Source organism: Hyaena hyaena, unplaced genomic scaffold (genome assembly GCF_003009895.1).
Source record: "Hyaena hyaena isolate Hyena2069 unplaced genomic scaffold, ASM300989v1 scaffold_585, whole genome shotgun sequence".
Classification (NCBI taxonomy): domain Eukaryota; kingdom Metazoa; phylum Chordata; class Mammalia; order Carnivora; family Hyaenidae; genus Hyaena; species Hyaena hyaena.
Window position 1 is genome coordinate 826,508 of NW_024081217.1, and position 14,421 is coordinate 840,928.

The window sequence follows — 14,421 nt, forward strand, 5'->3', positions numbered from 1 at the left end:
CGATCCCTGCCTATTTCTCAGAAATAAATAAAAAACATTAAAAAAAAAAAAAAGAATAAGGATGTTCAGGGGCTCCTGGGTGGCTCAGTGGATTAAGCATCGGACTTCAGCTCAGGTCATGATCTCACAGTCCGTGAATTTGAGCATCGCGTCAGACTGTGCTGAGAGCTCAGAGCCTGGAGCCTGCTTCAGATTCTGTGTCTCCCACTCTCTCTGGTCCTCCCCCACTCACCGTCTGCCTCTCTCACTCTCAAAAATGAATAAATGTTAAAAAATTATTAAAAAATGAGGATGTTCATCATTATCAGTTTCAGTAAATTTAATTTTGTCAAAATACTTTCATGTGTTAGTATTTCTTTCTTTCTTTTTTTTAATGTTTTATTTATTTCTGAGAGAGACAGCATGAGTAGGGGAGGGTCAGAGAGAGAGAGGGAGACACAGAATTGCAGCAGGCTCCAGGCTCTGAGCTGGATGTCAGCACAGAGCCCAATGTGGGGCTCGAACCCACGAATCATGAGATCATGACCTTAGCCGAAGTCAGACACTCAACCGACTGAGCCACCAAGGCACCCCGTTGTGTTTGTATTTCAGTTTTCTCAATTGTCCCAACAATGTACCCCCAACCCCTTTTTTTTCCAATGTTCCTTTTTTTTTTTTTTTTACAGCTTTTTCTCTTTAGTACATGATTCAATCTAAGAATCATGTATTACATTTAGTTGTCATTTCTACTCCATTTTTAAATGCTAGAGTGATTGAATTGATTCATCAATTAAAAGAAAACAAGGGGCACCTGGGTGGCTCAGTTGGTTGAACATCCATCCAGCTCTTGACTTTGGCTCAGGTCATGATCTCACGTTTGTGGGTTTGAGCCCCACATTAGGCTTTGTGCTGACTATGTGGAGCCTGCTTGGATTCTCTCTACCCCTCCCCTGCTCTTGTGTGTGTGTGCACACAGTCTCTCTCTCCCTCTCTCTCTCTTTCTCTCTCTCTCTCAGTAAGTAAATACACTTTTTAAAAAAGAAAACAATGTGACTATACTTAAGATAATTTGAAAGCACTGTTGCATTTTTGTTTTGGGCTCATGCTGTATAATTGTTTTATAAAATCTTTTTAAAATAGAAGAGGCTCTGAGTATGTTACTTCAAGTAATGGAAGTAGAAAGAAACTTTTCTACTGTACTTGATAGTGTGTAATTTTTGGTCTATGTGTACAGATTAAATCTTTTAAAATAAGTTAAAATTTTTGCACCATGTATCCTTTCTACAGTCTGTGAGGTTCAGTGGACTAGAAGTATCTGTTTGAAGGATAGCGGGTTTAAACATAAGTGAAAAATTGCATTATTTTGAGTTTTTAAAAGGCAGTTAAAAAGAAACAAATTGTTGCATTGTTTCATTTTGTATCATAGTAAATCCTAATTTTGAAAATTGTGAAAGATGGATATCAGCTCCTGTGTATAAATACCCCAAGTACACCATGTGTATTTCTCTTGTATTCTAAGATTTTGTACACAACGCAGTTGTCATCACTGATATAAATAACAGCTTATGTGATAGCATATAAGTAAAGTAGCTTCTAGTAATTCTGCTACATAATGTGGAAAGAAAGGGGTTTGAGGAAGCACATACCTTTGGCTAATTGGCCGTTCTTCTGCTCTGTGTTAGGTTGATACAGTGGCCCTGAGCAGTGTAGAGAGTTGCAATTCATCTGAGGACTAGCCATTTTAACTTTTTTCCTTAAATGTTAGTTATATTGTGCCATCAGTTGTTTCACAGTTAGATTACTGTTCACATGGGGAAGCAGGTGAGAATTTGAATCATGGCACAACTCATTCTGCTGCAGGAAAAACCCGTGGCTATACGCCAAGCACAGTATATTTTATCTGTAGTTGGACAGTTATTTGTAAATTTGCTGCAGCTATAATTGGCTGTTAATTAAACCCTTTTACCCTGAGCTTTTTAAAAAAATTTTTTTAATGTTTTATTTATTTCTGAGAGAGAGAGACAGCATGAGTAAGGGAGGGTCAGAGAGAGAGGGAGACACAGAATCTGAAACAGGCTCCAGGCTCTGAGCTAGCTGTCATCACAGAGCCCGACGCGGGGCTTGAACCCACGAACCATGAGATCGTGACCTGAGCCGAAGTTGGATGCCCAACCGACTGAGCCACCCAGGCGCCCCTACCCTGTCTGAGTTCTTGAGTGAGCAAAAGAATCATCCATCTTTGGTATTATATTCCTTATTTGCACTATACCATGATTTATCTGAATTATTAGAAGGCAGTTTTTCTTAGATTTTGATTTATGACTACAAATATGAGAACCTGTAGCAGAGTTTTTCCCTCCTTTGGTTTGTCTGAAAACATTCTTATTTCATTTTAATTTTTAAAAATATTATTGCAGAGATTTTTCAACATACATCAAAAGCAGACAGTAGTATAATGAATTCTTATGTATTTGTCACTCAGCCCCAACAACCATCAGCCCACAGCCAGTCCTGCCTAATCCAAATACCTATTTAGTATACTTTTATATCAAAAATGGCCCAATGGAATGGAGACTCTCAGACTTGTGTAGCCATGATAGACCAAGATAATAATTAAAACTTCTTAAATATGTAATGATCAGACTTCTAATCTAGGATGTGAAGTAGAAACATTTAAGTCAGGTGGACACTGTAGAAGAAAAACTGAAAAAAATTACCTTGCCTGGTCATAATACAATTCTATAAAGAAATCTACCTTTCATATTCTTAGAATACTAAGATGGGGGCACCTGAGTGGCTGACTCTTGGTTTCAGCTCCAGTCATGATCTCACAGTTTGTGGGTCTGAGCACTGTATCTGGCTCTGTGCTGTCGGTGCTTGGGATTCTCTTATTCTCCTCTCTGCGCCTCCCCTGTTGGCTCATTTTCTCTCTCTCAAAGCAAATAAACAAACAAAAAAGAATAGTAAGATCGAAGTAGGTAAGAGGTTTTGGTTTATGAAGTTTTATGTTTATTTATTTTGTATTAATCTCTGCACTCATCATGGGGCTCAAACTCACAACCCTGAGATCAAGAGTTGCATGCTCTTCCAACTAAGCCACTCAGGTGTCCTGAAGTCTTCATATATAGTATGAATTCAAGAATATATAAGGCAATAGATTAAGTTAGAATTGTGGAAAAAATCCATCCTTACCACCAGGAAGTTATAGAAAATATACTTAAAATAGTAAAGAATGAAGATTTTTTTTAAACTTCTAACAAGTTTTTATTATGGAAGTGTTTGAAAGAAGCCAGAATAATAAAACGAGCCTCCATGTACCCATCATTCAACTTCAGTGATTACAGATCCATGAGCAGATACCTTCTACTGTTCTTCAGCCACTTTTCATCCTCTTAATTTTAAACAATCCCAGATATATAATTTTATCTCTAATTACTCATTGCATCTTGAAAAGATATTATTTTGAAAGTAATATTTAGAAATATTTTATCTTATAAAAATATCAGTAGCTCCTTAATATTCACAGATGCCTAGTCGTATTTAAATTTATAATTGTTCATAAATGTCCATTTTTCCCTATTTGTTTGAATTGAGATCTAAATAATCAGATGGGTTGAACTTTCTTTTTTTAAAAACAACTCATTCTTCCTTATTCCCTCTCACTTCCCTCTCTCCAGAGTAACTAGTACTCTTTGTTTTAACACCATGTACTCCTCTTTTTTCCACTTTTTGTAAAAGGAATCATAATTTTTTGCCTTCCTTTTTTCCTAAAGATTTTATTTTTAAGTAATCTCTATACCCAATGTGAGGCTTGAACTTACAACCCCAAGATCAAGAGTTGGATGTTCTACCAACTGAGCTAGCCATATAACTCCATTAACTCATTATTATTTTTTAAATGGTCATTTATTTTTATTTTATTTTTTATTTTTTAAATGTTTTATTTATTTCTAGGAGAGAGAGAGAGACAGCGTGAGCAGGGGAGGGTCAGAGAGAGAGGGAGTCACAGACTGAAACAGGCTCCAGGCTCTGAGCTGGCAGTCAGCACAGAGCCCGACGTGGAGCTCGAACCCACGAACCGTGAGATCATGACCTAAGCAAAAGTCGGACGCTTAACCGACTAAGCCACCCAGGCACTCCAAAGTGGTCATTTATAAGTTGGGGAGGGAAAGAGAGAGAGAAGGAGACACGGAATCCAAAGCAGGCTCGAATGTGGGGCTCGAACTTAGGAACTACAAGATCATGACCTGAGCCAAAGTTGATGTTGGCTGCCCAACCAACTGAGCCACCCAGGCACCCTTCCCATTAGTTCATTATGTGAGATTTATCTATATTGTGCATGCTCTCTGACTTTTTAAAAATAGCTTTATTGAAATACAACTCCCCTACCATACACTTTTCCTATTCACAGTGTACAAATGTGATGGTTTAATTGTATTCAGAATTGTGCAGCCATCACTATGTTCCATTTTAAATCTTTTTCATTATCTGAAAAAGAAATCCTGTACTCATTAATCTCTCACCCTCCAACTGTTCTTTCCCAACCCCTATCCCTCTCTCAGGTAGCCACCAATCTACATTATTTCTCTATTTGCCTATTCTCAATATTTCATATAAACAGAATTATATAATTTGTAGTCTTTTGTGACTAGCTTTCATTTAGCCTGGTGCTTTCAAGGTTCATCTAGGTTGTATCACGTATTCTTATGTTATGGTTGAACAATATTCCATTTTATGGAAATATCACCTTTTCTTTAACAGTTGATGGAATTTGGCTTGATAGACAAGTGATTAATGCTTTTTTGTTGTTATGAATAATATTACTGTGAACATTCATGTCCAGGATTTTGGGTGGCCTTATGTTTTTATTTCTCTTGGGTCTTTTAACTCTTTAATAATATTTTTTTTCCATTAGGAATTAATGCATGTCCATCAAGAAAATTGTTGCAAAATACAGAAAGGAAAAAAGATCTCCCAAGTTGATGTCTTTTAAGTTTCTTTTAATTTTTAAATCCGCCCTTTATACCTACCTGTATGTCTCTCTCATTTTTCTTTTCCTCCCCCATTTTTTCTCCATAAATTTTATTTTATTGAAAGAACTCAGTCTTTTGCTCTATAGAGTTTTTGCTGTATGGATTTGCTGATTGCATCCCAGGGGAGTAATATGTACTCTGTATTTCCTTTAAATAGGAATGGTTTTTAAAAATAGTCTTAATAAATGTATAATATTTTAGCCAGCGCTATATGGTTGCCATATTGTGGCTACCATTTTATGTTGCCTGAGTTTTACTAAATTGTTATCATCTGTTCCATTCACTGACCTCCTGGTTGTTAAGTGAGTTTCTCCATTAGATGGATTTGTTTAGCTCTTGCAAATGACTTTATTTCACCTTTCTATGGTAAAGGCTATTTATTTTGAGATTAATATTAAAAAAATAAAATCACAAGTTATTTCTGGTCACTCTTAACTGTTATGCTTTAAAAAGAAGACAGTATTTCTTGGGACACCTGGATGGCTCAGTCATTTAAGTGCCTGACATTGGTTCGGGTCATGATCTCAGAGCGTGTGGGTTCGAGCCGCACACTGGGCTGTGTTCTGACAGCTTAGACTCTGAAGCTTGCTTCAGATTCTGTGTCTCCCTCTCTCTCTGCCCCACCTCTGCTTGTGCTCTGTCTCTCTCCTGCTCAAATATAAACATTAAAAAATAAAAATAAAAAAATAAAAGCAGATAATACTTCCATTAATTCCAGTACCATTTTCCTATACACCTCATGAAATGTGTAGTTTTATGACACTTGTTTATTTTGCCATTTTTTCTTGAAACCTTTTCTATGAAATAAATCCAGTCTTTAAATTATGAGTATATTTTATAATTAGGAAAACAGGAACCATTTTACCCATGATACTTAGAAATACAGACTTACTCTTTCATTGTGAGGGATTAATTGCTGTTTTCCTCCTGCACTTCTGTTCTCTACCTTAAATTAACATTTATTAAAAAATTTTTGGGGGGGATTTATTTAATTTTGAGACAGAGAGAGACAGAGCATGAGTGGAAGAGGGGCATAGAGAGAGGGAAACACAGAATCTGAAGCAGGCTCCAGGCTCTGAGCTATCAGCACAGAACCCAATGCAGGGCTTGAACCCACAAACCGTGAGATCATGATCTGAGGTGAAGTCCGACGCTTAACTGACTGAACCAGCCAGGTGCCCCTTAAATTAACATTTAAAAATTAGTGTATTACTGTTAAAGTAATTTCAGCATCTTGTTTACTGCCCCCTGCTGCCTGACTTTTTTGGATGTGATTTGACTTCTTTCTTCCTTCCTTCTTTCCTTCCTTCCTTCCTTCATTTCAAGTTTATTTGTTTATTTTGAGAGAGAGCATGAGAGAGCAGGCAGGGGAGGGGAAGAGAGAGAGAAAGGTAGAGAATCCCAGGAAGTCTCCATGCTGATGGAGGACTTAAACCATGATATCATGGCCACAGCTGAAACCAAGAGTTGGACACTCAACTGACCAGGTGCCTCTTGACTTCACTGTTTCAGTGTATCTGTATCCCCTTTTGCACTAGGAAGATTATCACGTGGATGTGTTTCGTAATTGGTAAGAGGACTGATCTTCCTTCTAATGAATGCTTTCATGTAGGTATTTCAGGAGCCAGCAGAGGAAGAACGAGATGGCAGAAAAAAGAAGTATCCTAGTCCCCAGAAGACTCGTTCAGAATCTAGTGAACGGAGGTTTGTGTTTATATTTAATTAAGAAGACACTCCTAATTCACTTCTTAGTTTCCTTGTGAGGGCATTAATGGGATTTTTAACATAAGTACTGACCCATCTCTCTCTCTAAACTGATTAAAGAAAGAGAATGTTACCTTCCTTCCATTCTGTTTTTTGTCTTTGTCATACTTTCTCTTCATTTTATAAACAGTCATCATTATGTGCTTTCCCCAGGAGCACAGAGGTGGGAGTAGTCTCCTTAGAGGATATTAGTGAAATGTTCCATTTGGTTAGGGGTGCTCACTATTAAAATCATCCATAGTATTTTATATTGCAGATAGTTCAATTTGTATGTTGAATCATCAGCGTGCCATCCAGAAATTAGTCTTGTTTAGGAAAACTTGGTTTCAGCCTTTTTTCTTTCCTACTTTTAAATTTCTTTTTTTCCCCTACCCCTCCCCGTACTTTGGATTCACCTCTTTTTTTCATTTCTCCCCACCCCAGTGTGCTTGAGAGAATGTTTTTTCTTTTTATATAATGGATCAGAGGAGTTACGCTGTGGTTCTATGGCTTTCTGAAAAAGCATAGACAGTATGAGTTTTGCTGAATCAAGGAGGGAATTTCATACTCGTGATTCGTTTGCATACTTCGTTTCTATAGTGTACATATGGCTTTTATATCTGTGTATTATAGGACACGTGAGAAAAAAAGGGAAGATGGCAAGTGGAGAGACTATGACCGCTACTATGAGCGGAATGAATTGTACCGTGAGAAGTACGACTGGAGAAGAGGCAGGAGTAAGAGCCGGAGTAAGAGCCGGGGCCTGAGTCGAAGCCGGAGCCGAAGTCGAGGGCGCAGCAAAGACCGGGATCCAAATAGGAATGTTGGTGAGTAGATGAGGCTTCCCCCTAAAAACGCTGTGTTGCTTATCTTCCTCTGTCATAATAGTACCAGAACTTCCCTTAAAGGCACATGTACCTTTACCACGCACCGTTAGCACTGTAAAATCTAGAATTGTTTCAAAAAACCCAGTACCGATTTTGTTAGAAAGACAGGGTTCTGTTCTCAAAGGACTCGAAGGAGTTTGACTAAAAGGAAGCTGTTCATAAGTGTATCATGGTACATGTCTAGACTTACCGTTATATTGTATAATTGAAACTAATGTCATTTAATCAACAAAGCTGTCATTGGAGGAAGAGGATTACCTGCTTCTTCCCCCACTCTCTCACTAAAAGGAATGAATTTGTGTTAAGATTGCCTAGAGTGTATACAATTAAAAATAAAGTGTAGGTAGATAAGTGGGATCGCAACCACTGACAACCGGGATTTCAATTTGGAAGTCAGTTCTTAGATAGCTTTCTTATTAACTATCAGTGGACGTTGTAAAAGATGATTTTATACAAGCTCTTGGTCAAGATTCATCATGTTGTTGATCTTCCTGCTGTTAGGATAGATGAATAATAAGAGCACTTTGAAATATGGAAAGCTCAGCAAGCCTACGGCAGTATTCTCTCCTTCCCTATCGTGAGAGAAAAGAAACGTAGGTTAGGAACATAAATGTCTAATCTCAGTTGTTTCTTGTTTTTATTTTGTCTCTAAAGCAGAGCACAGGGAAAGATCAAAGTTCAAGAGTGAAAGGAACGACTTGGAGAGTTCCTATGTGCCTGTGTCTGCACCACCTCCAAGCTCTTCTGAGCAGTACTCCTCTGGGGCACAGTCTATTCCCAGCACTGTTACTGTGATCGCACCTGCGCACCACTCTGAAAACACAACGGAGAGTTGGTCTAATTACTATAACAATCATAGCTCTTCCAATTCTTTTGGTCGAAACCCACCACCAAAGAGGCGATGCAGAGATTATGATGGTAAAGATTCTCCTTTAGATTGTACCCAAAAGTACTAGTAAAGCAAATATGAATATTGTAGACCTTTGCATTTTAGCCTAGATTTTGTCAAAAGGGATGAATGAGGAGGAAAATCTCCTTTGGTATATGCTTATTTGCTTTTTGGATTTAATAGTTTGACTCTGGTTAAGAGAGTCTTCAGATTTCATCCATTTGGGTTTTTTTTGTTCTTGTTACTTCAGACAGTAAGGGTAGACCACAGAATTTGGTAGGCACTAGGAATTGTAATCCTTTGTGTAGTGTTTGGTGCTGGGAATTTGTTAAGCATTATAACCTACTTAAAAGTTTAATTTGCCGAGTTCCCATTTGAATGAATCTAGGTGTATTTTAATTTTTTATTACGGAAATATTTAAATATTAATAAAAGTTGACAAAACAATGTAATTAACCCTAGTGTATCCGTTATCTTGCATCAGCAATTAGCAGCCCCTGGGCAGTTTTGTTTTCATCTTTGTTTTTCTCCTGCTCCTTCTGGACCAGGAAATCCATTTGAAGCAAATCACAGACATTATAACATATTTTCTATAAACAGAGAATATATATGTTTACATTTTATTTATTTTTAAGTAGGAAATACAATCAAATAATTACTCAAGCATTATCTCATTCTCACCCTGGTCTCCCAGCCACAGAGATCTCATTCCCAAGGCAAATTTAATGTTTATTTGTTTATTTTTAAGTTTATTTATTTTGTGTGAGAGAGAGAGCGTGTATAGGCAGGGGAGGGCCAGAGAGAAAGGAAGAGAGAGAATTCCAAGCAGGCACAAACTGAGATCATAACCTGAGCTGAAATTAAGAGTCAGGTGCTTAACCAACTGAGCCACCCTTGCACCCCTAATGCTATTAATTTCTTGTTTATCTTTCCAGACATAGTCTGAATATGTGTACATAAACAATATGTACATTCTCTCCTGTTTTCTGTTATATGTAAATGCTAGTATACTATACTTCTGCATTTTTTTGCGAGTGGAGTAGTATTTTCTGGTAGTTATCTTGTATTAATACATTAGAACTTAATGCCTTTTTAAGGTTTCTTAGTATTCTATATGTAGAAAAACATGTTTAACTTAACTTGTTATTAATGTGCTTTTGGGGTGTTTCTAACATTTTGTTGTTATAAATAATGCTGCAGTGAATAGTAAATGGAATGCTTTCTTTTTCTTTATTTTTTTTTTTTTTTGTAAGTAATTTCTACACCAAACGTGGGGCTTGAATTTACAGCCCTGAGATCAAGAGTCACATGCTCCACCAATTGAGTCAGCCAGGCACCCCTTCCCATTTTAATATTTTAAACTGAAGTTTCAAACTGTACATATAGCAAGAATGTAGACTTTAGAATAATACCATGAAACTAGATAGCTGAAATTAGATTGTCTAGTTAAGTCTCTTACCTGCTGTACCCTGCCTTTGCTATATTGAATCTTAATTTTCTTTTTATTTCCTTAAAGTAATCTCTAATACCAGCATAGGGCTTGAACTCATGACCCCAAGATTAGGAGTAGCATGCTCTATGGACTGAGCCACCCAGGCACCCTGAGTCTGAATTTTTATTACAAAAACTTAATGGCAAATGGGTTGATCTGATAGTGGCTAGTAGCCTGTTTTGGACCCTGTTATTTGCTATCTCCACAAAGCATAGTGTCAGAAAGTAGAGAGTACATCTGGCCCTACCTTAGGGATATGTGATGATTAATAGAATAACACTAAGAAGGATTTAAATTCCTCAGAGAAAATATACTTTGTAAGTCAGATTGGTAGGCTTTTCAGGGTCTTGTTTTGTTTTCTGAACTCTAAATAGATCATAATAAGAGTGTTCTTTTCTTCTTACAGAAAGAGGATTTTGTGTACTTGGTGACCTTTGTCAGTTTGATCATGGAAATGATCCCCTGGTTGTTGATGAAGTTGCTCTGCCAAGCATGATCCCTTTCCCTCCACCTCCCCCTGGGCTTCCTCCTCCACCACCTCCTGGAATGCTAATGCCTCCGATGCCAGGCCCTGGCCCCGGCCCTGGCCCTGGCCCCGGCCCAGGTCCAGGTCCAGGTCCTGGCCATAGTATGAGACTTCCTGTTCCCCAGGGACATGGGCAGCCTCCACCTTCTGTTGTGCTTCCCATACCAAGTAAGTATATGTTTGTTGACTATTTCTTTCTTTAGCAAAGAATTGTATTTAGACGAACCCATCTCTTAGCTAACTTGATTTAAAATTTTTGAAAGATAGATTAATAATAGGTACCTTAAAAAGATCTTGGGAGTCAAAATCTTGCGAGGTGACAACATCTAAGAAACCCAGTGATTTGAAGATGTCACAAGAAAGAACATGCCACTCTTGGTTAATGAAATTTCCTAGTCTTAAAAGAAAATCTCTTCTAGAATATTAAAATACTTTTTAAAGTCTTTTATGGAAATTTTCAAATATACACAGAGGTAGAATAATAATATGTGTACCACATGTATGATCATCCAACTTCAGTGATTATCAACATTCAACTGTTTTTGTCTAATTTATTTCCTTTACCCCCTCCCTCCAGCCCCCCACCATGGCACATGTGGGTGCTTTTTGGCTCATTTTTGCTGTAGTAAATTCCAAAAGTCTTCTCATTTCTCTAGTATGTACTTTAGTATGAGTCTCTTTACAGATAAGGACTGTTTATTGTTTTTCTTTATTTTTTAGTGAACCGTATGCTCTTAATCACATTCACCAAGATTAAGTGCAAAATGTTTTTATTTTAAATGTTTTTATTTTTATTTATTTATGTTAACGTTTATTTATTTCAAGAAAGAAAGGAAGCACAAGTGGGGGAAAGGCAGAGAGAGGGAGACACACAAACTGAAGCAGGCTCCGGGCTCTGAGCTGTCACCACAGAGCCCGATGTGAGACTCGAACCCGAGAACTGTGAGATCATGACCTGAGCTGAAGTGGGATGCTTAACTGACTGAGCCACCAGGTGCCTTAAGTACCAAGGTTTTTCAAATGATCATTTAAAAATCCTCAACAGTTGCTGGCTTAGGAAGAACAGAAGCAAGACTAAGTTTTTGGGTTTTTTTTTTTTGTAATTAAAAAAACCTGTGTGGTGAATAGTTCACATGTATGCATGCAAAGATAGAAGAAAATATCTATGTGAAGACATTAACAATTATTAAGAGATGGCAAATTGTTATTTTAAAAAATGATTGCCATTAAGTTTATTAAACTGTACTTTTTAGTTTTCTTAAACTTTTATTTTTGGAATTACTGTAGACTCACAGGAAGGTAACAAAAATAGTTTATCATGAACCCATGTACTGATCACCTACGTTTCCTACAGTAATATTCTTTATAGAACACATTTCATGGTGTACCTGGGTGACTCCGTCACTTGAGCGTCCAACTTGAGCTCAGGTCATAATCTCATGGTTTATGAGTTTGAGCCTTGCATTGGGCTTGCTGCTGTCAGCACAGATCCCACTTTGGATCCTCTGTCTCCCTCTCTCCCCGCCCCTCACCTACTTGCGCACTCTCTTTCAAAAATAAACATTAAAAAAAAAAGGAATAAAAAAAGAACACATTTCATTAAAGTTGATAAAGATTTGGAGACATTTAATACATAGATTTAATATTGTCAAGCATATAGTATAATTGTGAAGCTCAAGTTGAAATTTTATTCCCCAGATATAAAAACATCTTTATATATAGAAATTATCACAATAAAAGATGTGATATGTGGGAACATTTCTGTTTAATAGTGAAATCCAAGAGTGTCATTTTTTCCATGTTGCTATGAAAAATTTTAAGCAGACTGAAAAGTTGAAAGAATTACACATTGAAAACCCATATACTCACCATCTAGGTTCTCTGATGAATATTTTACTATATTCTTATCTTTCTATCTTTTCCATTATTATTATTTTTATATGTTTATTAAAGCGTGAGTGTGCACACTTCGGGGACGAGCAGAGAGAAAGAGAAAATCCCAAGCACGGCTTGATCTCACATAACGTGAGATCATGACCTGAGCCAAAATCAAGAGTCAGGATGCCTTACTGACTGAGCCACCCAGGCGCCCTATCCCATTATTATTTTTGATGCATTTCCTGTTATGTTTCAGACCCTTAGTACATTTAAACATGCTCATAATGTTGTAGAACTTGAGTTCTATAGAACTTTACCATCATCCCAGAAAGTTTGTTCAAGTTACTTCTCAGCCATTTTTCACTCCCATACCCTAGAGATAACCGTCTTGTATTTTTGTACCCTAGCGTTGTTTTGTCTTTCCAGAACTAAAATGTCATCTTAAATAATTTTGCAGCTCACAGTGTTGAAGCCTACGTATATCAAATTCCTTAATTCTGTTCTAAGCTAAAGTAGGTAGTTTAATAATGACTATCCAAATTAGTACTAGTATAGTATTTTTATTAGGAAACATTAGTATTCTACCTTTTTGTCTTTGTTTTAATTTTTAGGACCACCCATAACACAGTCAAGCTTGATAAACAACCGTGACCAGCCTGGGACAAGTGCAGTGCCCAATCTTGCACCAGTGGGAGCAAGACTACCTCCTCCTTTACCCCAGAACCTCCTTTATACAGTATCAGAACGTAAGTAAATACTGCTTGACTTAGAATTGCTAGGGTGTAGAAAAGCGTAAGTTCAGTGTTATTCTTTTAAAAAAGTTTATTTCTTTTCTTATGGACTGTGCCATATAAACATATTTCTTTTCACAAGGCAGTTTACTATGTGGTTATGCTCTTTATTTAGTTGTGTACTAACTTGTGCGTTCATGGAAGAGAAGGGCAAGGCCTTCTGTATTGGAGAAGTCTCCTCTGCTGTAGAGGAAGTAGCAACATTTATATCTCCTAAACGACATTTCTTTTGAAGCTTTATTCTCTTCTAAAGGAAATTTATTTTGAAGCTTTTGTTCAAAAATGGTTCCTTGGATTGAATTTCCAAAACACAAGGTTTATCTTCTAAGAATATACAAAAGGTCAGATAAAATATGCCTAATAATTATTTAACTTTATTGCTGAAGTGAAGATAACAAAAATCATTTAAACTGTAATAGTTGCTAGGACATTATAACATTTATGTTTAACTATAATATGTTGTTCTTGAGTCCTAATTCTCTCTTTTTTCTTAGGTGATTTTGTTGTTTTTAGTTTATTTAAAGCTTTTTAAAATATTTCTCTAAAAACATAAAAGTGAGGTAATTAGTTGTTAAAAATGTCAGATTGTGAGAGGTATTTTTGCACAGCCGTGTCACTTTATGGATAAATTCATCTTTTGTCCAGTTGTGTTTATCATAACCTTTTTTCATCTTTATCATGTCATGGTGAGGCAATTCAAAGTAATTAATAAGCCCAGATTTAAATCCTGGTTCCATTGCTTTCTGTCATTGTGACCTTGGACAAGTTACTTAACTTTTTTGTATCTTAGTTTTCTCTTCTGTAAAGTGGGAATAATAATATAATTCACCTCATTAAGAGTGTTTGAGGAATAAATGAATATATCTATCTAAAGCATCTAAAATAGTACCCGGCATCTAGTAAGCTAGATATAGTGGTTAGTTTTTATAATATTGTAGTTATTATTGTCTCCTTAAGTTTTAATTTTTCTGAAATCAAACATAATTACCTCTCTTTAAGTCTTTGTCTCCACGATCCTGGTCTTTCTTTATAAACTGAAATAACAACTATTTAATCACCTAGAATTGAAACCTTGACATGATTGACTCATTGCTTTTTTTTTTATCTCTAGTTAATAAAAAAAATCCCTTTTCTTTGAAGTATCCCTTTCCCTCTATTCCTCCTGTGGCTCTGCCCTCATCCACACTTGAATCACCTCACGTT

General features: G+C 36.7%; 1 protein-coding gene across 4 annotated transcripts in view; it reads left to right on the plus strand.

The window, feature by feature from the left end:
- Positions 1 to 14,421, plus strand: part of RBM27 (RNA binding motif protein 27) — a 77,363-nt gene that overhangs the window by 22,086 nt on the left and 40,856 nt on the right. For 2 of the 4 annotated variants that reach the window (XM_039256698.1, XM_039256700.1), the window contains exons 4-8: positions 6,625 to 6,716; positions 7,389 to 7,582; positions 8,297 to 8,560; positions 10,430 to 10,717; positions 13,039 to 13,173. In XM_039256698.1, coding sequence (XP_039112629.1) covers positions 6,625 to 6,716; positions 7,389 to 7,582; positions 8,297 to 8,560; positions 10,430 to 10,717; positions 13,039 to 13,173 — 973 coding nt within the window. The remainder of the gene's footprint in view (positions 1 to 6,624; positions 6,717 to 7,388; positions 7,583 to 8,296; positions 8,561 to 10,429; positions 10,718 to 13,038; positions 13,174 to 14,421) is intronic. The other 2 variants (XM_039256699.1, XM_039256701.1) reach the window with 1 other exon arrangement.